The sequence below is a fragment of the Apodemus sylvaticus genome, chromosome 5, assembly GCF_947179515.1.
Source record: "Apodemus sylvaticus chromosome 5, mApoSyl1.1, whole genome shotgun sequence".
NCBI classification, from domain to species: domain Eukaryota; kingdom Metazoa; phylum Chordata; class Mammalia; order Rodentia; family Muridae; genus Apodemus; species Apodemus sylvaticus.
Window position 1 is genome coordinate 51,657,040 of NC_067476.1, and position 26,559 is coordinate 51,683,598.

Consider the following 26,559-nt stretch of genomic DNA (forward strand, 5'->3'; position numbering starts at 1 on the left):
TTATAAGTCATTTGTGTGGAGAGGATTCTGAATAACTGTTCCCAAACTGAGATTTATAACTCCAACCCTCATTAGCACTACCAACTTAAAACAAATCTAATTTTTTTTGGTTTTTTTTTTTTTTTTTGGTTTTTTTTGTTTTGTTTTTTCAAGACAGGGTTTCTCTGTGTAGCCCTCGCTGTCCTGGAACTCACTCTGTAGACCAGACTGGCCTCAAACTCAGAAATCTACCTGCCTCTGCCTCCCAAGTGCTGGCATTAAAGGCGTGTGCCACCACCAGCCAGCAACAAATCTAATTATTACCTACCAAAATGCTCAGCTATTGAGCGGATAGCTCAGCGCTTAAATACACAGACTGCTCTTCCAGAGGTCCTGAGTTCAATTGTTCAATTTTCAGCAACCACAGAGTGGCTTGCAACCATCTGTAGTGAAATCTGATGCCCTCTTCTGGTATGTCTGAAGACAGCAACAGTGTACTCACTTATATACATAAAATAAATAATTCTTTAAAAATCTCAGCTATTTGTTAGATCTGAAGATTTCCTATACCAACTTTGTGTGTGTGTGTGTGTGTGTGTGTGTGTGTGATATGTATGCCCGAACATGGGTGTATGTATGTACCATGGACCATGTGTGGGTCAGAGGACAACTTTGGTGTCAGTTCTCAGCCTCTACTTTGTATGAGACAGTCTGTTTTTACTCTACATTACAGGCTAGCTGGCCCTCAAGCATCCTAATTGACCTATGTATTCTTCCCGTATCATTGTAAGAGCGCTGGGATTACAGATACTCTAGATAGAAGAACAACTTCAACCCAGGCTCTGGAGATTCAAACTGAGGTTCTTACAATTGCATGGAAAACATTATTAACCCCTGAACAATCTCCTCAGCCCATCTTCCTTCTTTTTTGTAGTGTGTATGTGTGTGTGTGTGTGTGTGTGTGTGTACAGGTGCATGTGTGTGTGCCCATGTGTGGCTATGCATTGAGTGTGAAGGCCAGAATGCTACATCCAGCATACCTTGGTCCTAGGAACCAGACTAGGGACATCAAGAGAATGAAGAAAGGACAAATGCAAATAGAGAAAAGCTGGGGTCAGGTGGGTTGTGTATACTCTGACAGAGTGGCACCAACTTCTACTGCACAGAATCCAGGACCTCAGTATGTTTGCTATGTATCTAGCACAGTCAGGACCGGTTAGCTAGTCTTATAGCAGGCATACAAGAAGGCTTTGTCACTTACTTATAGGCCCAAGGCCTTGGTCCTTGCCATGACCATGTCAATGTCACCAAACACACATATCAGGATTTCATCTGTTCTTTACACATTTGCTCAAGACTTCCTTGGCTTTCCATATCAAAAGACAATTTTGGGTTTTCTGTCCACCTTGGTTTGGAGATAGGGTTTCTCATGGGCCCAGAGATCCCCAGATAGGCTAGGCTGGTTGGCAGTGAGTCCCAGGGAATCCCTCTCTGCCTTCCCTGCTTTGGGCTTACAGCTTGGCCATTGTGTGTGTTGGTTCTATGGGACTGAACTCAGATCCTGATGCTTATGGTGTGAGCACTTTACTAACTTGGCTGTCACTCCAGTCTATACTCTCTCTCTTCTGACCATATATTCCATGCTATAATATTTAAAAATTCTGTCGGGCAGTGGCACATGCCTTTAATCCCAGCACTGGGAGTCAGAGGTTGGTGAATCTCTTTGAGTTCAAGACAGCTTCAGCTATAGAACTTGTTCTAGGACAGCCAGGGCCACAAACAGTGGTAACAACAAAATTCTTTTTACAGATTTCCAGACAGGCTGGTGAATTTGACTAGTCGAGATACACTCAGCCTGTAGCAGATATATAGTTGCTAGTTAATTCCTTACAATATATTAAGGTCTTTTACTCCAAAGATAAGTGCCTTTGGACTGGGGCAATTCTTGGTGTGTAAAAGTACTTGCCTGACAAGCATAAGGACCTCAGTTCATGTGCCCGGAATGTAGGGTGCAGTACCTATGATGCAGTACCTATAATCTCAGTGTTCCTATGGTGAAACGGGAGGCAGAGATAGCTAACCTGCTGTACACAGTATAAATGAGAGGTTTGGGGAGAGAGACAAAGATGGGTTGGGAGGGGGCTCTATTTCAAATAAAGTAGAAAACAAGGACTAATACCCACAATTGTCTTCTGACCATTACATGTGAGCCATGGCACATGCATGCCTACACACATACACACACACACACACACACACACACACTTCACAAACACAATACATGTACATACAAAAAGGAAATGCCTTTTTCAGGTCTTTCATTATATTTCATGATATTGTGTAATCAGTTCCTATGTACACAGTATTCAGAGGCTTGTCTGTCTATCGATATCTATTTGATCTTTACAAACAACTCAGTTTGATATCTGGGAAGGTGTTATTATCTCCATATAGTAAAGGAGACAAGGTCAACCATGAAACAGTAGTAGAACTAGACTCATCGGTCACTACATTCCACACATCTCTACTGTCTTTTTTTTAATTACATATATTCTTTATTTACATTTCAAATGTTGCCCCCTTTCCTGGTTTCCACCCTGAAAATCCCATAGCCCATCTCCCCTCCCCTGTTCCCCAATCAACCCACTCCTGCTTCCCTGTCCTGGTATTCCTCTACGCTGTGGCATCCAGCCTTCCCAAGACCAAGGGTCTCTCCTCCCTTTGATGTCCAACAAGGCCATACTCTGCTGCCTATGCATTTGGAGCCATGGGTAACTCCATGTGTTCTCTTTGGTTGATGGTTTAGTCCCTGGGAGCTCTAGGAGTATTAGGTGGCTCATATCGTTGTTCCTCCTATGGCCCTGCAAACCCCTTAAGCTCCTTGGGTCCTTTCTCTAGCTCCTCCATTGGGGACCCTGTGCTCAGTTCAATGGTTGGCTGAGAGCATCCCCCTCTGTATTTGTCATGCACTAGCAGAGCCTCTCAGGTGACAGCTATATCCAGCTCCAGTCAGCAAGCACTTGTGGGCATCGATAATAGTGTCTGGGATAATAGTAACTGTATATGGGATGGATCCATACGTGGGAGAGTCTCTGGATGGTCTTTCCCTCAGATTCTGCTCTACACTTTGTCTCTGTTTCTCCTGTGGGTATGTTGTTCCCCCTTCTAAAAAGAACCAGAGTATCCATACTTTGTTCTTCCTTCTTGAGCTTCATTTGATCTGTGAATTGTGTCTTGGGTATTCCAAACTTCTGGGCTAATATCCACTTCTCAGTGAATACATACCATGTGTGTTCTTTTGTGACTGGGTTACCTCACTCAGGATATTTTCCTGTTCCACCCATTTGCCTAAGAATTTCATGAATTCATTGTTTTTAATATCTGAGTAGTATTCCATTGTGTACATATAACTCATTTTCTGTATTCATTTCTCCATTGAGGGACATGTGGGTTATTTATAGCTTCTGGCTATTATAAATAAGGCTGCAATGAACATAGTGGAGCATGTATCCTTATTACATGCTGGAGAATCCTCTGGGTATATGCCCAGGAATGGTATAGCAGGGTCCTCTGGTAGTATTATGCCCAAATTTCTGAAGAACCACCAAATTGATTTCTAGAGTGGTTGTACCAGCTTGCAATCCCACCAGTGGAGGAGTGTTCCTCATTCTCCACATTCTTGCTGTCTCCTGAGTTTTTGATCTTAGCCATTCTGACTGGTGTGAGGTGAAATCTCAGGGTTGTTTTGATTTGCATTTCCCTGATGACTAAGGATGTTGAACATTTCTTTAGGTGCTTCTCAGCCATTCGATAGTCCTCAGGTGAAAATTCTTTGTTTAGCTCTGTACCCCATTTTTGTTATTTTGTCTTTTTTTTTTTTTTAACAGAGCTGAGGACTGAACCCAGGGCCTTGGGCTTGCTAGGCAAGCTCTCTACTACTGAGCTAAATCCCCAACCCCTCTGTACCCTACTTTTTAGTAGGGTTATTTGGTCCTCTGGAACCTAACTTCTTGAGTTCTTTGTATGTATTGGATATTAGTTCTCTGTCAGATGTAGGTTTGGTAAAGATCTTTTCAAAATTTGTTGGTTGCTGTTTTTGTCCTATTGACAGTCTCCTTTGTCTTACAAAAACTTTGTAATTTTATGAGGTCCCATTTGTCAATTCTTGATCTTAGCACATAAGCTATTGGTGCTCTATTCAAGGACCTCCACATAAAACCAGATACCCTGAAACTAAAAGAAAAGAAACTGGGAAGAACCTTGAGCACATGGGCACAGGGGAAAAGTCCCTAAACAGCTCTACTGTCTTGATCACACACAGAAGAACAGCATAGGACTTTTGTAAAAATTCATTCTGCAGTGTGCGTGTGTGTTATTTGTTTATTATTTATTTATTTATTTTGAGACAGGGTCTCTCTTCAAACTCTTGGCTGTCCTAAAACTCACTCTGTAGACCAGGTTGGCCTCAAACTCACAGAGATCCACTGCCCTGGCCTCTGAAAGCTAAAATTAAAGGCTTGCACAACTATGCCTAGAATATTTAATAATTTTTATTTTCGCCTTCCTGAAAGATATTTTTTTGTTCCTGAGATAAACTGCATCTAAGCACATATTCTGAGACATTTAGAAAGTATGGATAAACAGTTCTACAATGAGGATCAGTTAGAACTGTACCCTCTGCTCCTCAGTATTTCATACTAATGCTAGTCACACTGTATCCAACAGATTCACCATACTTCTTATAAGAATTATAATTCCAAAAAAAGAAAAAAAAAGAATTGTAAATTGTAATTGTTTGCAGTGGGCTGTGGTGGCGCACACTTGTAATCCCAGCACTCTGGGAGGCAGAGGCAGGCGGATTTCTGAGTTCAAGGCCAGCCTGGTCTACAGCGTGAGTTCCAGGACAGCCAGGGCTACACAGAGAAACCGTGTCTTGAAAAAACCAAATTTAAAAAACAAAAACAACAACAACAACAAAAAAGAATTGAAGAATTGTAATTGCTTATTTACAGGTAAGGACATCTGAAAAATGATAAACCTTGCCACTTTGAACAAATATTTTTTAAAATATTTTTTCCTTTCAATTTTTAAAATTACATTTTCTTGTGTATTTATTTGTGTGTCTTATTTGAGTATTTATTGAGTGTGTGTGTGTGTGTGTGTGTGTGTGTATGTGTGTTTTACAGCACTCATAAAGAGGTCAGAGGACAACTTATGTCACTGGTCCTGTCCCCCTTTCTGATCAACCATTAGTTGCATTCCTCTTTGTATCTGAATCTTTGACTGCAATCTTGTATGTAAGAGTTTAAGGAGAAGGGTCTCAGTTATTGCCGTCTATTCTAATCCTTTTTTTAAAAAAAGACTTATGTTATTTATTTTATATATATGAGTACACTGTAGCTATACTGATGGTTGTGAGCCATCATGTGGTTGCTGTGAAAGAAGGTTGCTTGCTCCAATCAGCCCTGCTTGCTCCGGCCTACAGATTTTATTTATTTATTTATTTATTTATTTATTTATTATTTTTTGGCTTTTTTCAAGACAGGGTTTCTCTGTGTAGCCCTGGTTGTCCTGGAACTCACTCTGTAGACTAGGATGGCCTCAAACTCAGAAATCCACCTGCCTCTGCCTCCCAGAGTGCTGGGATTACAGGTGTGTGCCACCATTGCCCGGCTCAGACTTATTATTATATCTAAGTACGCTGTAGCTATCTTCAGACATTCCAGAAGAAGGCGTCAGATCTCATTATGGATGGTTGTGAGCCACCATGTGGTTGCTGGGATTTGAACTGAAGACCTTCCGAAGAGCAGTCAGCGCTCTCAACCGCTGAGCCATCTCTCCAGCCCAGTTATTCTAATCTTAAAGGGCATTTCTATATAGCTAACAAATAAGTAACCCAGGCCTGAGTAGCTGGAGAATTGGGCTCTTCTGGAGACTGTAATGAACTAAGGGTGAACTTGGGCAATTTACCTTGGGCTGACTCTACTTTTCCTTCCTTGCTTTCCAGCCCTCTCTCTTTTTTAAAAGACCTCCCACGGGCCAGCTGGCCCCAAGCTTCAGTGGCCAAGAGTAACCTGGATTCCTGCTGCCACCTCCCGAGTGCGAGGGTGTGGGGGGCTATAGGTGTGCACTACTTCGATAAGCTTTGGTCCTTACCCTCTTCTTCCCTTTTGTCTTCCTCCTCTTCTTTAGGCAGACTCTCCTCAATCACAGTCCAGGTGGACCTCAAAGTGATGAGTGATGTTCCTGCCTCAGACTCCCAGGTGCAATGCCGTTAGGCTTAATCCATCACTATAGCTCTATTTTCTAAACTCTAAAACTAGAGAGCATATTCATTCTAGACTATTTCACCAAGTGTGATGGTTAGTTTTAATTGTCACCATGGCACAGAACAAAATACACACATATAAACTGGAGAGTTCCTCGATCCTTTTGGTGTGGTGTGTAAGGGTCCATGATTTGCTGAAGAATGACACCCTGGACTCTGATTGTTAGCATTCTGTCTAAGCTCCACTCCACAATTACTTGGCAACAGCCAGGTAGGCCTGACCCACTATAAAAGAGGCTGCTTGCCCTCCGGCCTCTACTCCGGCCTCTACTTCTCTACACTCTCTCTCTGCCTTTCTCTGCCTCTACCACCCCCTTAACTCCCCTCCCCATGCCCTGAATAAACTCTACTCTATACTATACTGTGTGGCTTGTCCCTCAGGGGGAAGGGATGACTCAGCAGGCCCATGCCGAGTCACCCCTTCCCCCATACCTCACCACACCCCCATAGAACATAACCTCTGCCTCTTTATCTTTTTATAAACACATCACAAATAGTATGTAAAGGCAAAGAGTGTTTTATTCTGCAGAAGTCTAGCATGCTGGGATCTCCCATTACCAAGACTGAGAGACACCCAAGTAAGCTTGCAGGCCTGAGTTGAAGCACATTAGGGAATTCCGAGGTAGGTGACCTCTGTGCTAATCTGTTCGGTCCATCTCTAAGGACATTCCTTTACCTGGGTGTGGGGGCTGGAAACTTGTTTCTCGGAAAGTCTGGAAACAGCTGCTGACCCATTATCTTTGCCTCAGGCCAGGCAGGTGGTGGGGCAGCTTCTGAGGCCTGGACTTGCCTGGACTTGCCCAGGTCTTGGAAACAGAGATTATGGCCTAGTCTCTTTAAGGGCCAATTTGAAGCCTGTCATGGAGTCGGCCTAGCCTTCTCAGGCACTGCTGATGATTCCTCAGATGATATTAGAACCAGCTTCTTTCATAGGCAGAGACCTAGCAATTCTCCAGGAATCCCTTAGTTCTTCTCAGGCAGATTGGGCTGAGGCTCCTATCTTTGAGGACTGAACCGCCAGGTTTTCAGCATTTGCTATGAGACAACCACTGTTTGGCCTTTCCAAATGTACCATATAAGCCAAGGTGGTAAATCATCTTTTAATATATGTTCATTCTATTAGTTCCTTTTTTTCTTAGTGAACCCTGATACACCAAAGATCAACTTTAGATACAATATGCATCATTTTAAAGCATATTAGCAAATGTGTTGACACCAGGAAGTCTGGTGTTTAGATATCATTGTGGGGGTAAATAGCAAATTATTCTCTGGGAGAAAAAAAAATCCAACAGCAACTAAATAACAACGCCCATAATTAAAAATGGGTAGCATCCTGTGATATTCAAGCCACAAGGACCTCGTACACGTCCAACTAAATCAAGCCACTTGAGGTAGTGTTAGTAACCATTTCTGGTGAGTTAAATTGTTGTCTAGAAAACTTAAGAGCGAAAGCAGGTATATTTCTAAATTTTACTTTTATTAGTCGTGCACGCAAGTAGGTGGTCAGAGCACAGCTTTCAGGAGTCTTCTCTCTTGGGTTCCTGAGTTCTTTAATATGGCACTCTTTATCACTTTGAAAGCATAAAGAAAGTAGATAATGGGTTAGTGGCAAAGCGTTTTGTCTAGCATAAGTAAGACTCTGAGTTGGACACCCAGCTCCAAAATACGAATAAAATTCAGAGAAACCTTTTAAAATGGGTTAAGGCAAAGTAGATTCAAAAAGTTTAAAGCTTCGAAATGAAACCCCCACATAAGAACTTGTGTTCGGGCCAAAAGATGGGAGGGAAAATCGCTTTAAGCTGTCTTAGAATTCACATTAATGTCCCAGCAAGCCTCTAGGGGCCAGCGAGCTGCACCGGCTCGGGCGCGGAAGACTAGGGGTGAGGGTGTCCTCCCTAGCGGTGGCTAGGCAACCGCGGGCGCCTTCTCACGGGCTTGCCCCGCCTCCTGAGGCACTTCCGCCGCCGCGCGCCTGGAACTTCTTCCTCTCATTGGTTCGTGCCTTCCCGAGGATGGGCGGGGGGAAATGCGTAAATCTTTGAGATCAGTTCCGGCCCGGGAGCGCGCGGGTTGATTTGTCCTTCCTCAGCTGCGGACGCTCGGAGCTCGGAAATGGCGGGTAAGTTCCCGGGAAAAGTTTAGCAAGGGGAGGAGGCGAGTGGTTCTGGGGAAGAACGTTGAGGCGGCGGTGACAGTGGCCGCCTGGAACTTTCGAGCTCTAGCCGACGTTCCAGAAGGCATCACCCTTCCGCGAGGCACTGAGGGTCGGAGACTGGCTCCCGGTGGGCCGCGCTCGGCGCCACCGCCCCCAGTGCTTACGCTCGGCGCCTCCCGTGCGCCGCCGGGGCCTGGAGCTGGAGGCTGGGCGCGCAATTTCGTTTGGTGGAGCGCGGAAAGCCTCGGGCCTTCTTTCCCCACCCTCGGTCCCCTTTGCTCACTGTCGCCCCATGTAGCCCATCTGGTCCAGTTCCCGCCAGCTGATCCCCGCCAGGGCCCTGCCCACCTTCCTTACAGCCAACTTCTGAGCGAGCGCGGTGCTGCCCTGCCCTAGTTTAGGGCACAGTCTGGGTCTCATACCCTTCAGGACTCCTGAGATCATTTTTAGATGTTCTTTGAGAAAGACTTTAAAAAAACAAACAAACACTGCCATACTTCTCATTTAGAGTGGAACTTCTGTACTGTGTGTAGTAGAATTCTCTTGCTGTGCTTTCTTCGTTTCTAGCCTTGGAGAAATTTCTGGTGGAGTATAAGAGTGCAGTGGAGAAGAAACTAGCCGAGTACAAGTGTAACACCAACACAGCAATCGAGCTGAAACTAGGTGCGTATGTCATTTCAGAGGGCTTCTATGTGTGCAGCCCTGTATTTAACATAGCCTTTAAAATAGGAGACACAGCTTGATGGCGAGACGATTATGTAACAGGTACTTTCTGCATTGGTTGAACGTGGAGATTTTAGGCACTTTTAAGTTCACGCTGTGGAAGGGGTAGGGGAAAGATGGCTTGGCAGTTAAGAACACCGACTGCTCCTCCGAAGGTCGTGAGTTCAAATCCCAGCAACCACATAATGGCTCACAACCATCTGTAATGAGACCTAATGCCCTCTTCTGGTGTTTCTGAAGACAGCTACAGTGTACTTACATATAATAAATAAATAAATCTTTAAAAAAATATTGCAAATATGATAGACAATAACAGGTGTAGGTTAGGATGTGGAAATTTATGGATTGCTGGTGAGTATCTAAAATGATATAACAACTTTGGTTTTGAAGATTTTATTTATTTTATTATAATTTTTTATTTTTATTATTTTTATACACTCCATATTTTATTCCCCACCCCGCCAACCCCTCTCTACCCTCCTGACTCTGACTGTTCCACATCCCATACCTCCTCCCCTCCCCCTGTCTCCACGTGGATGTTCCAACCCCTACCCCCCACCCCCACCCCACCTGACTGTCTAAACTCCCTGGGGCCTCCAGTCTCTTGCATCATCTTTGAATGAACACAGACTCGGCAGTCCTCTACTGTATGTGTGTTGGGGGCCTCATATCAGCTGGTGTATGCTGCCTGTTTGGTGGTCCATGTTTGAGAGATCCTGGGGGTCCAGATTAATTGAGACTGCTGGCCCTCCTACAGGGTTACCCTCAGTGGAAGATTTTTTTAAAATGTATTTTATGTTTATAAGTGCTCTTTCTTGCCTTCTTGCCGGGCAGTGGCGGTGCATGCCTTTAATCCTAGCACTTGGGAGGCAGAGGCAGGTGGATTTCTGAGTTCGAGGCCAGCCTGCTCTACAGAGTGAGTTCTAGGACAGCCAGGGCTATACAGAGAAACACTGAAAAACCAAGAAAAAAAAGTGCTCTATCTTCATGAACACCAGAAGAAAACATCAGATCCCATTACTGGTGGTTATGAGCCACCATGTGTTTGCTGGGAATTGAACTCAAGACTGCTGGAAGAGGACATTGCTCTTAACCTCCGAGCTATCTTTCTAGCCCCAGTTACGGTAGATCTTTAAAATACAAACATAAATTAGCTACATGAGCCAGCAGTTATATTAGATGTCTGTTCAAGAGAGGTGAAGATGTTCATTTAGAAATACATGAATGCTTAAAAGTAGGTTATTTACAATAGCCAAAAAGTGTAAACAGCTCATATCAGTTGGGAAACAGATAAAGTATGCTATAGCTATTCAATGGAATATTGTTTGACAATAGAATGAAGTTCTGATACCTGTCACACAATGTGGAGAAATCTGCAAAATATGCTAAGTAAAAGAAGACAGGCAAAACCAGCATAGTGTATGGCTTCATTTGTTTAAAATTTTCAGAAAGGACATCTGTGAAGACAGATGGTAGAGAATCATTACCCCAGGCTAAATATAGCAACAGAAATTATGGATTTTTAAATATTTATTTTCTTTTTTGTAGACAGGGTTTCTTAATGTCGCCCCAGCTCCTGACTGTTCTAGAACTTGTTCTGCAGACGCTGTCCTCAAACTTCCCTCAGTGATGGACCTGAGATCATAAGCCATTTAAATCTTTTTCTCTACAGAGTTGCTTTTAAATGGTGTTTTATCATATCACCAGAAATGAAACGAGAACCAATGTAACAAATCCAGTGAAAGTGACAGAGAAGGCCATAGTTTAATGAACCCTCACTATGCAGACTCCTAATCCAAATTGTATTTTTTTGTGAATGTTATTTTTCTAAAACTAGCATTCTGTTGTATAGTGTTCTTTCTCTGCAGCTTGAAAATATCTGTGTGTGATGCATCCATAAAAGTTTGTGCACACACATGTAGAAGCTGGTGGAAGATACCTGCTTTCTTCCTTTTTCACTCTCCACTGCTTTCCTTGACACAGGGTCTCTAGCTGAACTGAAGGCTGGCAATTTCTGTGAGGATGGCAGGGCAGTGAACTCTGGGGATCCACATATTTCTACTCGTGTTATATACCTGTGATCCTAACACATGGGACATGGAGACAGGAGGATCCAGAGTTGAAAGTCAGCCGCAGCTGCATAGAGAGGTGAAGGCAGATGAAGGGAATGGAACACACTGTTCCTTAGTGACACGATCTCCCACAGAAGTACCCATACTATCACCGTATTTTTGCTGTTAACATAATTTGTTGTTTGTTATTTTCTTTTTCTGAGATGAGGGTCTCTTGTAGCTGAGAATGGCTTTAAATACCCCCTACCTTTACTTCCCAAGTGCTATAACTATAGGTATCCACTACCATAACTGCTTTTTCTTTTGATCATGTCTATACATTAACTGTTCCCCTAATGTATAAAAAGCATATTGTATAAATCTATTGACTCTTTTTTTTTTTTAACTTTTTGGGGGGGGTTGGATTTAGTTTTGGGTTTTTTTTTTTTTTTTTTTTGGTTTTTTTGGATTTGGTTTTTTTCGAGACAAGGTTTCTCTGTATAGCCCTGGCTGTCCTGGAACTCACTCTGTAGACCAAGCTGGCCTTGAACTCAGAAATCCGCCTGCCTCTGCCTCCCAGAGTGCTAAGATTTATTTTATTCATGAATATACAGTCACTGTTTTCAAGAGGGCACCAGTTCCCATTACAAATGGTTGTGAGTCACTATGTGGTTGCTGGGAATTGAACTCCGGACCTCTGGAAGAGCAGTCAGTGCTCTTAACCACTGAACCATCTCTCCAGCCCAGACTTTTTTCTTTTTGAGATGGGATTGTGCTGTGAAACTGGCTTATCTCAGCCCTTAGGCTCAAGTGATCCCTCTGCCTCAGCTTCTTAGATAATACCTTAGGTGTGTGTTAGTATACAAAAGCATTTGATCATTAGCATTTTTATGTATTTGGGTAAAAGTTGGGTATCCCGAACTTTTTATCTTGTAAAACTGAAATACTGTGTAGTGGTTTGAATAGGTATGACCCCTATAGACTCTTGTGTTTGAATGGTTGGCCCTTCGGGAGTGGAACTGTTAGGAGGTGTGGTCTTGTTAGAGTAGGTGTGGCCTTGTTGGAGAAGTGTGTCACTGTGGGTGGGCTTTGAGGTTTCTTGTGCTCACAGGGTGTGTCCAGCATGGCAGTCTAAGGCTGCTTGCTGATCAAGATAAAGAGCTCTCAGCTCCTTCTCCAGCATCATGTCTGCCTGCATACTGCCATGTTTTCCACCCTGATGATAGTGGATAGTTACAAGTCTTTAGGGGCTAGACTGGAATTGGCTCCCATAGGTCCATAATGAGTATCACTATGAGGAGGTGTGGCCTTGTTGGAGATGTGCCTTGCTGGAGGAAGTGTGTCACTGGGGATGGGCTTTGAGGTCTCCTATGCTCAAGCTATATGCAGTCTGTCTCCTTCCATGCTTCCTGCCATGATTCTAATGGGCTAAACTGTAACTATAAGCCAGCCCCAATTTGTAGTCATGGTGTCTCTTCATAGTAATAAAACCCAAGCTAAGACACTCTATTAAATATCCATTTTCTCCCAGACTTCAGCCACTACCATTTTATTTTCTATTTCTAAAATTTATCTGAGATATATCATAAAAGTGCAGTCATAAAGTATTTTTCATTTAACATATTACCAAGTTTCATTCACATTGTAGTATAGAATTTCTTTTAAAGATGAATTAATAGCATTCATCTTTGTGTGTCTCTGTCCATCCAGTCATTCTTTGTATGTCCAGTCGTTTGATAGATTTTGGGCTGCTTCTACCTTTCAGCTACTGTGAATGAATATCTTTGCAAAAATCTAGCTTTGGATTTGGGTTATTTATGCAGAGATGGAATTGTTGGTTCATTATAGGTTAGGAAATGTGTGAGGGGCTGGGAGTTACTGAACTTTAGGCTTTATGCATGCTCATCAATTGTTCTACTGCTGAGTTACCCAAAAGTTCTGATCCTTGTGTCTCTATCTTCAGTGTGCTGGAACTATAGGTGATTGCCACTCCACCTCAGTTAGATGATGCTGCAGATCAAATACGCAGCTTCTTGCATGCTACGCAAACATCCTTCCAGTGGAGTTACGTGTTTAGACGTATCTATTTGTAATTTTTAAAGGAATTGTCAAACTTTTTCATAGCTACTATACCCATTTTTCATTCCTACAAATAAGGCACAAAATTTCAATTTCTCCATATCCTTGTCAGCACTTATTTTTATTTTTCTTTGTTTTTCGCTGTTTTTATATTTGTAGTAGAAGGTTGTGAGAGGTTTAAATGTGTGTGTGGCATATGCACATGCATATGTACAGATGTAGATGGGGGATGTTTATTGAATGTTTTATCCGTATCACTCGCCACCTTAATCCTTTGAAACAGGGTCTCTCCCTATGCACGGAGCTCTATGTTTTCTAGTCTAGTGATCTTCCTGTGGAGAGCCCCATTCTCCACAGCTCTGAGGTTATAAGTACGTGCAAGACCACATCTGGTTTGTTTTGAGGGATTTGGAATCTGAATCCAGGTCTTCATAGTCTTGGAATTAACATTTTTCCAATGAGCGAGCCCTAGATTCTTTTAGTGAATAATATTTTGAGGCCAAGATTTGGGTGCTAGATAAGCTGATTCTGTTAGTGTCATAGCCCCCAGAACTTTGTTGCATTCCCTTCAGTCCTCAGCCTCTGAAAGCTGATTGCTGTTGTAGACTGCTTTACTCAAATTAGCTTTACCTATTTTAGAACTTTAAACAATTCATCCCTGGGTGCTGAGGATTGAACCTAGGTTCTCCACAAGCTAACCATATGCTTTACCACTAAAATATTGCCCAATCCTATTCCTAGAACTTTATTTGAATAGAAGTGAGGTCAGATATGGCACACTTTGGAGGCAGAGGGCTAACATAATGGGACTATCTCAAAAATTAATAAAATAGAGGCTGTTATAACTGTGTATCATTCACTGTAATTATAGATTTTTTCTTCATTTTTTTAAGATTTCTGTATTATGGTATGAATGTATTGCTTACATATATGCGCATTACATATTACGTGTGTGTCTGGTGCCCTTGGAGGTCAGGAGAGTCAGATTGCCTGAAATAAATGGTTGTGAGCTACCATGTGGGTGCTGGGAAGGGAACTTCGGTCCTCTGCATGAGCAGCAAATACTCTTAGCTACTGAGCCATCTCTCCAGCCCCATGTTAATTTCTTAATAAATTGCATTTATTACTGAGCTAAATACTCTAGTCTTAATAATAATCTAGTTCTTAGATTAATAAGACTTGTGTCTTTTTAAAAAATTGACTTTTAAAATTTATTTTGTTTTTAAGATAGGTTTTATTCATCCTAGGCTGGCTTCAGACTTAATATGTAATAGCTCAGAATGACCTCGATCTTTCTCCACCTCTTGAGTGTTGGCATTATAGGCAGGTCCAGTTTCTGTAGTACTAGAAATCAAACCTAAGGCCTCGTGCATCTTAGGCAAGCAGTGTACCAACTGAGCTATATCCCCATCTATGAATTTTGTTTGTTTGTTTGTTTGTTTTTTGGATTTGTTTTTTTTGAGACAGGGTTTCTCTGTATAGCCCTGGCTGTCCTGGAACTCACTCTGTAGACCAGGTGTTTTAGTCAGGGTTTCTATTCCTGCACAAACATCATGACCAAGAAGCAAGTTGGGGAGGAAAGGGTTTATTGAGCTTACACTTCCACGTTGCAGTTCATCACTAAAGGAAGTCAGGAAGCAGGAGCTGATGCAGAGGACATGGAGGGATGTTTCTTACTGGCTTGCTTCCCCTGGCTTGCTCTCTTATAGAACCCAAGAGCACCAGCCCAAAGGTAGTACTACCCACAAGGGGCCCTCCCCACTTGATCACTAATTGAGAAAGTGCCCACAGCTGGATCTCATGGAGGCACTTCCCCAACTAAAGCTCCTTTCTCTGTGATAATTCCAGCTGTGTCAAGTTGACACACAAAACTAGCCAGTACACCAGGCTGGCCTCGAACTCAGAAATCCGCCTGCCTCTGCCTCCCAGAGTGCTGGGATTACAGGTGTGCACCACCACCACCTGGCTTTCCATCTATGAATTTATAACTGTTATAAAGTATTTCACCTCTCTTTCCAGTAATAAAAACATCTCTTCATCTCTGTCCCCTCATTAACTTCTTATCTTGCTTTATATTAATATCTACTTTATCAGATACTAATCTTACTATAAGATAATTTTTAAAAGAGTTTATTGTTATTTCTGTGTATCTATGTGTCTTTATCACTGCACATGGAGGCTAGAAGAGGGTGTGGGATTCCCTGGAGCTGAATTTACCAGTTGTAAGCAGCCTGATTTAGGTGCTGGGAGCCAGACTGCTCAAGAGCAGCAAGCACTTTTAACCACTGGGCCATCTGGGTGGACAGCATGTTCATTTGTTGATGCCAAGAATATCAGACAAGGAAAAATTACTGGGGAGAAAAGGGGTATTTATAGAATTGATATCTTTGAGAGTATAAGAGGAGAAAGTACTCCAATTGTCAGTTGGCCTTAGATACAACTCTTACACCGTGAAGAAATACTGTGACCAAGGCAATTTATAAGAGAAAGCATTTAATTTATACTTTTATAGGTGAATCCATGATTATTATGTTAGGGACCATAGCAGCATATGGGCACACATTGCACTGGAGCAATAGCTGAGAGCTTACTTTTGGTCTACAAGCCAGAGTCAGAGAGAGACTTAGTCTGGCATGAGCTTTTAAAACCCCAAAGCCCACCCCAGTGACATAACGTACTCCAACAAGATCACATCTAATCCTTCCTAAACAGTCTTTGAACTGGGAACCAAGCTTTCAAATAGATGAGCCTGTGGGGACCATTCTCATTCAAACCACCACATCCTCTCCCTGACCCCATAGGCTTATAGCCATAGCATAATGCAAAATGCATTCAGTCCTTTATAGTCAACACTTTAAAAAGTGCCAAAGTTCAAAGTCTCTGCTGAGACTCAAGGCAATGTCTTAACTGTAGCCCCCTTTAAAATAAAAAATAACAAAGCAAATTACATATTCCCGACAGACTGTGTGGCACAATATGTTTTACAAAAGGAGGGTGGGGTATAGTGAGATACTGGACCAAAGCAAAACTGAAACCCAGCAGAGCAAACTCCAAATTCCAATAACACGTCTGATGTCAAAGTGTTCTTCAGATTTCACACTCTTTCCAGCTTTGTTGTCTGCCACAAATTTATGTACAGTTACCACACCCTGCATGCAACTCTCCCCAGCATGGCTCTGGCATCTCCAATATCAGGGTTTACAACACAGTCCAAGCTAAACCTCTGTTAACTTTACACTGTGACCTTTCTGAACCTCCATAAAGGGACTCTCCTCCTACATGCCTGGCCTCAGCTGTTTTCTTTGGCCTTGGAGAAAGCCCCATTTCCACAACTTCTTTACTCCTTTATCCTTGTTGAAGCCAGAACACTAAAGTGGTCAAGTTTGCTGCCTGCTTGGACTGAATCTTGGCTCCCCTTCCTAATTATATTTGCATAAGCTTTGACTTGATGCTTTCCCTGTTGAATAATTGGAAGCTTAGCTAGCTGAGTGGGGTCTTGCCCCAGGACACAACTCCCTTTAATCCATTACTCCTAAACTTCTCTTTTTGAGCACAGGGTTGTTGCAAAATATTTCCTATCCATTCACATTGAGGGAGTGAGAGGCCAGTGATTGGAGGGGAGAGAGGAGGGAGGAGCTAAGAGAAGTGAGGGAGGAGAGAGAGGGAAGCTCAGTGGAGCAGACTAGAGCAGGGAAGGAGACATGGATATCCAAATGGCTTCAGATGTATTTTTGGTGTTTTGGAGAGGTTAGAAATATTGGGGTAAGATCTTATCATTGTAAATTGGCTTTATGAAATTGGGAGTTTCTTATACATAAATATATTTGGTTAAGAGTCATGCTTTACCGGATACTTGGAAGGAGTGATGCAGAGGCCTGGCAGGGCGGTACTATTATTATTACCCACTACACAGGGTTTGGCTCCAACATTAAATTTCCTGGTACTCTTTTTCTCCTCAAACTGTACATTTTATATTTTTCTTTTTGGCCCTGTTTTCTCTTTATCATTGTAAATCTGGATGATCACTAATAATCCTGTGATAGTAAATACTAGGCTCTCTTAATCTCTGCCAATACCATTAATCCAAAACTCTTCAATTTAGCCTCTATATTCTAAGGACAAGGACAAAATGCAGGTATATTTGTCAGTAAGAATTGCTAAAGTTGGTCCCCTCTGAGACCTCATGAGCTAGGCCTTGATAGTTTACATTGCTCTCAGCACCTCTATTTTCCACACTTCTAGAGGAAAAAGGATGGTCCATTTTGTCCTGCTTACAACATTGCACAAACAGCTTTTCCAGTTCAGAATCCCACAGTCCATTTTGTTTGGGTATAGAGTGAAGTTCAGTAAGTAAAATATTTAAAAGACAGGGTAAAGCATAAGCATGAGGTGAAGGAGGAAGGGATGATCACGGGAATAAATCAGATTGGGAGGGATATGCTGGCTAGTCCTATGTCAACTTGACACACAAACTAGAGTTAGGGAGGGAACCTCAACTGAGAAAATGTCTCCATAATATTTGGCTGTAAAGCTTTTTCTTTAGTGATTGATAGGGGAGGGTCCAGTCCAGTGTGGGTGGTTTCATCCCTGGGCTGGTGGTCATGGGCTCTATAAGAAAGCAGGCTGAGCAAACCATGGGGAGCAGCCAGTGAGTGGCACTCCTGCATGGCTTCTGCATCAGCTCTTGCCTCCAGGATCCTGCTCTGTTTGAGTCCTGCCCTGACTTCCTTTAGTGATGAACAGTGCTATGGAAGTATATGCTGGATAAAACCTTTTCTCCCTGACTTGCTTTTTGGTCATGGTGTTTCAATGCAGTAGAAACCCTAACTAAGACATAGGAGGAAGCCCCATTTTAAACCAGTTAGGATCTGTCAGCTAGGAAGCAGTGTGCCCACAGAAGAAAGCACAAATCCATTCCAGTAGTCAGATATAGTCCTTTTAAATTTTGGAGTACTGCAGCAGTCAAGGAATTGAGCTGGTCCTGAAAGATGTTAAGCTAATCTGAGCTGGTGAGACAGAAAGAGTCATTAATGCAGAGATGGCTTCAGTCCAGTTGTTTTTGTTCTAAGTCCTCAAAACAATATCCAGAGTGGCAAGAAAAGGGATGAGTTGGATGTCCCATGGCCCTTTAGTCCCCTTTAGAGGTCCTCTGAACTGCTTAGTGGTGTGGGGCATCTATCTCTCTCAGTAACTGCCTCAAGGCTGACAGAGGTAGATGAGGGAGGGGAGCAGCAACTAGCAGCAGAAGAGGATCCATTCAAGGGCCATGATAAAAGTTAAGCTGGCAAGTATCCATAACAGAAGTCAGGAGGAATATCTATAAATTTGTGGGGAACATTAAGAGCTACAAAGTCATATGAGGAAAACTTTTATAACAAGATTAAAATGAGTTAAATGCAATAGTATAACTGACTGAACCACAAACCAGAGTTCTGTGGAAGGATAAAGCAACTAGAATTAGCTCTTTGTTTACATCAGACTCCTGCATAAGGAACAAACACGTGGAAGCTTGTGAAAAAAGTCAGTTAAAGTCAGTATCCAAGGAATGAATCTGAACAGAAAAGTCTAAGTGATAACGCTTGCATTTACATACACAAATGTACTTTGTGTATTTCAGATGTTAACAATACCAGCTATTATTATTAACAAACAAAAAACAGTATCTTGAGTAAAGCAAAATTTTTGGTTAGAAACAATTTAATAAGGTATTTTTTTTAAATTGGGATTATTTACTTAAATGACCATATCTACTATTTGAAAACATAACTCTCTTAGGGTTTCTATTCCTGCACAAACATGCCAAGAAGCAAGTTGGACAGGAAAGGGTTTATTCAGCTTACATTTCCAAATTGCTGCTCATCACCAAAGGAGGTCAGGACTGGAACTCAAGCAGGTCAGGATACAGGAACTGATGCAGAGGCCATGGATGGATGTTTCTTACTGGCTTGCTTTCTTAATAGAACCCAAGACCACCAGCCCATGGATAGTACCACCCACAATGGGCCCTCCATTTCTCAATCACTAATTGAGAAAATGCCTTACAGCTGGATCTCATGGAGGCATTTTCTCAACTGAATCTCCCTTCTCTGTGGTAACTCCAACTTGTGTCAGGTTGACACACAAAACCAGCCAGTACAATGACAATACTTATTTTTAAAATGTTAACCTCAAATTGTTATACCTGTATTCCAAGAGTCAGTGTAATTGTAAATTTTATTCCCAAAATAAGTTATCTTTAATTTTCAATTTAAAAAAGTGTATTTCCAGGGATAACAGAAAAAACCCATTTCTTTTTTTTTGTTTGTTTGTTTTTTGTTTTGTTTTGTTTTGTTTTTTTTGTTTTTTGTTTTTTTCGAGACAGGGTTTCTCTGTGTAGCCCTGGCTGTCCTGGAACTCACTCTGTAGACCAGGCTGACCTTGAACTCAGAAATCCACCTGCCTCTGCCTCCCAAGTGCTGGGATTACAGGAGTGCGCCACCATCACCCAGCTCCATTTCTTAATAGAATAGTACAGCATGAAACAATTTTTCAATATCATACATAGCCAAAAGACATTTAAAGCACTGTAGGCTGAACCCAGTGATATACATATCCATAATCACTTTGTGTGTGACTGCAGATGGGAGCAGACAACCTGAAATGTTCTTATCTCTTAGCTGTCAAAGATACAAGCAGGAGTTTCCAGGTTTGGAGAGGCAGAAACACAGTAGGTCAAAAGCATAAAGCAAAAGAGATTTGGGGGCCCAGCAGATACAGTGTTAGGTATTCTGACTCTGGGTGTGGTTGTAAGCTAGAGTCTTGAGGAGAATTAAACTGTGAATTCTATGGGTCAGGGGCCTTGGACCAAGCTACCATTCCATTTTATGGAGTTACCTAAATCATTTTAGGTAATCAAAAGTTACGAATGATAGCCATTTGTCCAGTGTATATTGAAGCTAGATTTGCATTGAAAGGTTTTTTTTTTTGTTTTTGTTTTGTTTGGCTTGGTTGGTTTTTTGTTTGTTTGTTTGTTTTGGGTTTTTTTGGATTTGTTTTTTTTCGAGACAGGGTTTCTCTGTATAGCCCTGGCTGTCCTGGAACTCACTCTGTAGACCAGGCTGGCTTCGGAACTCAGAAATCCTCCTGCCTCTGCCTCCTAGAGTGCTGGGATTACAGGTGTGTGCCATCACCGCCCTGCGCATTGAAAGGTTTAAATTCTAAAGGAGCCCTTTTAAATAAGTTTCTTTTGGAAAATTTTAAACCTATGGATGGAATCAGGACCAAGGTGTAGAGGGTTCAGGGTTTAGTTGTTCATAACATCCTCCAAGTCTGGAAATGACCAAATGTACCTGGAAAGTAAGCTCATGTTTCCAGCCTATACAATTCCAGGATTAAGCCATTATAGGTTAAGGGCAAGTGCTGATTGGATGGTCAGTAGAGAATTCAGAATTCTAAAGCCAAACTTTCTTCCAGCTGTGAAGCCTTTGAAAGCGCCAGTGAATTAGGCTCCACTGGACCTCTTCCCCCTACCTCCCCTCCCCCAGTACCTAACTAAGGTGCCTCTGTGCTAGGTCCATACTTATCCTGACCCAGCATTTTACTATGTTGTTTGTGTATATGTGTGTGTATTGGTTGAATGTAGTGTGGTTCCCCCACATAGGTCAGAATATGTCAAGGTGAGAGAGAGAGAGAGAGAGAAGATAAAGAGTGAAGATAAAAGGCTGCTAGGGAGAAAAGGATGGTCCTGGCCTGCTCTTAGCCTGGGAGTGTATGAGAGCCAGGGAGGTTTGTCTGTGGGCTTGAGATACTAGTAGGCTCAGATTTACTATTATGGGTCTTTGGCAACATAGGTTAGATTATGAAAGGACAGCTGTGAAGAGACACAAAGAGGTTTGGTTTGATCTTAGGCAGGACTATATTTATTCACTGTAGGGGGGGCACTTTGTCACTTAGTGTGTGGTTGGCCAAAGTGCCTACAGAGTAATGCCATTATAGTGGCAGAATGACTTCTGTAGTCCACAAGGGAAGCTAATAAATGTAGTCTTTCAGCTGGAAACTATCAAATAAGGCAGCTTCTAAAAGAATGCATGTAATTGGAGGCTTGCTTAGTTTCAGAGTATTAGTCCATGATCATGGTGGTATCAGGCAGGCAGGGATGGTGCTGGAGCAGTAGCTGAGAGCTTTATGTCTTACATAAAAGGTAGAGGTAGAGAGAGGGAAATTGCCTGGTATAAGCTTCTTCAACCTTGAAGCTTACCCCCAGTGATATACCTCCTCTAACAAGGTCTCCTAAGTCTTCTTAAAACAGTTCCACCAACTAGGGAACCAAGCATTCAAATATATGATCCATGTGGCCATCTCATTCAAACCACCATAGTTATTGAACTTGAAAAGTGGATTAAAGTCACATTCTTTAAAGATTTTAAAAATAATCTTTAAAGATTTATTTAGTTTTTACTATATATATATATATATATATATGAGTGCCCTACCTGCATGCCAGAAGAGGGCCTCAGATCCCATTATAGATGATTGTGAGCCACCATGTGGTTGCTGGAAATTGAATTCAGGACCTCTCGAAGAGCAGCCAGTGTTTTTAACTGCTGAGCCATCTCTCCAATCCCCTATATTCACATTTTGTTAATTCCTTTTAGTCTTTTGAGATAAGGACACATGGTAGGTAGATTGTCCTGGAACTCAGTATGTACCCAAGTTTAGCCTTGAACTCCCAATCTTCCTGCCACTGTTCCCAGTTTAAGTATATCTTATAGTTGAGTCTATAGCATCCTAGACAGTTCATTTGGGTTAGCTTGCTTGCCATGCTGCTACAAGTGCATTTAAAGACTTAAAAATATGAATGCTTCTGTTACCCAGGAGAGTTTGCACATATGTGTGTATTATTGTGACATTCAACCTTAGGCTTCATACAGCCCTTTTCAGATTTAATAGTGGGCAGTATTTGCCTAGGCTTCTTTTTTTTTTTTTTTCCTTTTAGTTTTTAGAGTGAGAAATGGCAAACATCTAAAAATTACAAATATAAAATATGATACAACTTTAATAATAAACATTTGCTGTATTTGCTTTAATGTATATTTTTGGTAAATTATTTGAAAGTAGTTTTCTGTACATAGATGTCTTTTCTCATGAACTTGTCTTCATATGTACACATGAACATAATGCCATTATCGGAGTTAATAGTAATTTCTTGGTTCCTCTGGCTATCCTCAAGTTCCTTTACTAATTAAAGTGGTTTGGGGTGGGTGGTGGAGAGATGGCTTAGCTGTTAAAGACTGGGCTCATAACCAAAACATCAAAAACAATTTTTAAAGTGGGATTTAGTCAAGGTTGCTTTATTTATTTGCATTTTTTTTCTTTGTGTGATGCTGATCACTTAATCACTTTGTGTGATTAAGATCTCACTCTTGGTAGTGAGCACCCCATGCTAGCTCTGAGCTAATCCAATGTTCTCCATTGGGTTGTAATTTCTTTCTTAATCTCCTTTAACTTAGAACTATCAATCTTTCTTATATACAGTTTTTCTAGATTATTAGTTTATTGGAAAGAATGTCAGTGTATATAGCATTATTAGACAAATCTATGTTCTGAATTTGTCTTTACTTGTGTTTTCTTGAATTTTCTCTATCTGTATTTTCTGTAAGTTGTAAAATTTTAAAAATTGGTTAGGTTTAGGAAAAGGTTGAATCATGGATGACTTCATACTGCATTGACTCACTCAGGGAGCACAGAATATTAGTCTTCCCATAGAGCATGATGGTGAGTGTTATCCTTTGAAAAGATGACTGCCACCAGAGTGAAAGTTACCTCTTCTGTAACGTGGTAATCTTCTGGGTGATAGTTTGCATGCAGTGAATGACTTCATTCACTATGACAAATGTGGAAATTTCCCATCTATATTTTGTCTTTTCATTCTTCAGTTGTGTTAAGGCCTTTTTCAAAAACTACAGCTTGCTGGGCCGTGGTGGCTCATGCCTTTAATCCTAACACTCAGGAGGCAGAGGCAGGTAGATCTCTTGAGTTCAAGGCCAACCTAGTCCACAGATCAAGTTCTAGGATGGTCCTAGGAAATCCTGTCTTGAACTCCCACCCACATCCCCACCCCCAACCCCTGCCAAAAAAAAAAATTATACATTCTTATTTCAATTCTGTTTGGAAGCAGTAGAACATGGCACTTATGAAAAAGTTAGAGGACACCTTGTGGGAGTTGGCTTTTCTTTTTCCACCAAGTAGTTTTGTAAGCTTTAGTATTTTTGATAATTTTTTATAGCATATATTAGGAAAGTATCCAGTACATCAGTGTCTGTACTATACAAATCTATACAGTATCTATACAAATAAAGCAACGTGAACATACTCATTTCCATCTTAGATTGGTTGAGATAGAAGTTGAGTCCACAGATCAAGTTCTAGGATGGTCCTAGGAAATCCTGTCTTGAACTCTCACCCACATCCCCACCCCCAACCCCCAACCCCTGCAAAAAAAAAAAATTATACATTCTTATTTCAATTCTGTTTGGAAGCAGTAGAACACTTCTGAATGGCACTTATGAAAAAGTTAGAGGACACCTTGTGGGAGTTGGCTTTTCTTTTTCCACCAAGTAATTTTGTAAGCTTTAGTATTTTTGATAATTTTTTATAGCATATATTAGGAAAGTATCCAGTACATCAGTGTCTGTACTATACAAATCTATACAGTATCTATACAAATAAAGCAACATGAACATACTCATTTCCATCTTAGATTGGTTGAGATAGAAGTTGAGGGCATTCTTGAGATTGTAGGAAATGGGAGTTTAATGTAGATGCTGGTATTCCAAGACATCTAAGCAGTGTTTGGAAGAAACAGTGTTGCCTGGCCGTGCTGGCAACACCTTTAATCCCAGCACTCAGGAGGCAGAAGCCCGGGGTGGGCGTGGGTGGGTGGGTGCTTCTTTTGAGTTTGAGGCCAGCATGGTCTTCAGAGACAGTTCCAAGACTGGTCTACACAGAGAAACTCTGTCTCAAAAAACCAAAATGGAAAATAAAGATGGTGGTGGTAGTTTGCTACCAAATAGTACCCCTCTTATATATTTATCATAAAAGTAGGGTACGATATATATGAGTATCATTCCAACATTATATTTGCTTACTTGTTTTGCAGTGTAGGGATTAAGCTCAGGGTCTCTTGGTCATGCTTGGGCACTAAGCTAGATCCCCAGGCCCATGTAGCATTACTTTTTATTTTATTTTTTGAAGCAGATTTTCTGCCTATCTTGGAACTTGATTTATGTAGACCAAGCTGGCCTTGAACTCACAGAGATCCACCTGCCTCTGCACCTGGGCACTGGGGTTAATTTTTAATTTTAAAAAAAATTTTATTTTTGTTTTATGTGTATGAATGGTTTGTCACATGTGCCTGGTTGCTGAAGAAGGCATAGGATCCCATGAGCTGGAGGTAACAGACTAAGCTGCTTTGTTCTTGAACTGAACCCAGGTTCTCAGGAACAGCAATTCCTAAACTGCAGAGCCATCTTTCCAGCCCCCAAGCAGTATTGTTAAGAGAGGAAAAACAACAGTAAAAAATTAAATGTCATCTCAAAGTTAAAAAACAAGGCGGCCTGATGAGGTGACTTAAACAAGCCTGATCTGAGTTCAGTCATCACAAGTCAGATAACGAGCAGGAGAGAACCACAGCTGCATACCAACTGTGTGTGTCTGACTACCAGCCAACACACACACACACACACACACACACACACACACACACACACAGAGAGAGAGAGAGAGAGAGAGAGAGATTGATTGATTGATTGATTTCTAATACCATGTTAGGGACATCATCAAACTCAGGTTATCCTTCTTAAAATGTTTTGTAGAGTATTAGTTTTGTTTTCTAGATGCTGTAGTTTTTCTTATCTCAAAGTATCCTTTTTTAGGGTTTCCTCTTTCATTGTATATGAAATATAGAAAAGTAAAACTAAATCACATGCCTTTGTCATGCAAGTTTCTCAAATTTAGAATAAGTAGGCTTTTGATGCCAAAGCTATAGTGTAAGGAGAAGAAACATTTTAAGTAAGGGAAATATTGGCAGTATCCTACTATAGTGAAATTCTTGAAATAGAAATGTCTGTCACCTCTAATGTCTATCTATATATTTTATTCTTTTGAACAGTTCGTTTTCCTGAAGACCTTGAGAATGACATTAGAACTTTCTTTCCTGAATATACCCATCAGCTCTTTGGGGATGAGTAAGTAACATATTTGCTAAATATGGCAAAAAAAAAGAAGAAAAGAAACTATTTTTTGCTCTTCAGATTTAAAGTCAGTTTTTATTTTTTTAACTCTTATTTTTCATGTTTATCTTAAAATGTATATTAGAATAATAGTTTATACATTGAGCACCATTTTGTATATAATACCTACTGTTTACACTACAGACACGTATATTTTCATTTTGACTGCAGTATTAACCATTGTATCTCTATTTTGTGCATGGGTAGACTTGAACAACTGCCTAAGGACATATAAGTGGCTAAAATTGAGATTCACACAATCTAGACTTAATAGTCATTATAACTGTTTGTTAGTTTTACCTACCTCTTGTCATATTACTTGCAGTATAACCCCTGAAATGTAGAAAGTTCCACTCAATGATTTAAAAAGCAATTCAAGAAACTGTGTGTGCACACATTCCTGTGTACGTAATAGTGCATAGAAAGAAAACAGAGGAGGATGTTGATGTCCTGCTCTGATACACTTCATCTCATTCCTTTGAGAAGGGTCTCCAGCTAAACCTGGAGCTAGGCTAGTGGCAGGAAGCTCCAGCTAGGCTCCTTTCTCCACTCCCCACAGCACTGGCATTGGGGCACATGCATGGATACTTGGCTTTTTATGTGGGTGCTGCAATTTAAAATATATTTTCATTTTTCTTTATTTTTTTCATTTTTACTTTTTTGGTTTTTCAAGACAGGGTTTCTGTGTGTAGCCCTGGCTGTCCTGGAACTCACTCTGTAGTCCAGGCTGGCCTTGAACTCAGAAATCCGCCTGCCTCTGTCTCCCAAGTGCTGGGATTAAAGCCATGCACCACCGCTGCCCAGCTAAAATAGATTTTCTTAAGATTATTTATTTAATATATGTGAGTGCTTCTAATGTACACCTGCATGCCAGAAGAGGGCATCAGATCACATTACAGATGGTTGTGAGCCACCATGTGGGTGCTGGAAATTGAACCTGGGTCCTCTGGAAGATGCTCTTAATTGCTGAGCCAT

At 41.4% G+C, this 26,559-nt stretch overlaps 1 protein-coding gene across 1 annotated transcript in view; it reads left to right on the forward strand.

Annotated features, from left to right (window-relative positions):
- The first annotated feature begins 8,333 nt into the window (after window positions 1-8,333).
- The window catches only part of Hat1 (histone acetyltransferase 1), a 46,671-nt gene continuing 28,445 nt past the window's right edge, over window positions 8,334-26,559 (forward strand). Inside the window, exons 1-3 of the mRNA XM_052182685.1 lie at window positions 8,334-8,426; window positions 9,030-9,125; window positions 25,464-25,539. Coding sequence (XP_052038645.1) covers window positions 8,420-8,426; window positions 9,030-9,125; window positions 25,464-25,539 — 179 coding nt within the window. The 5' untranslated portion in view covers window positions 8,334-8,419. The remainder of the gene's footprint in view (window positions 8,427-9,029; window positions 9,126-25,463; window positions 25,540-26,559) is intronic.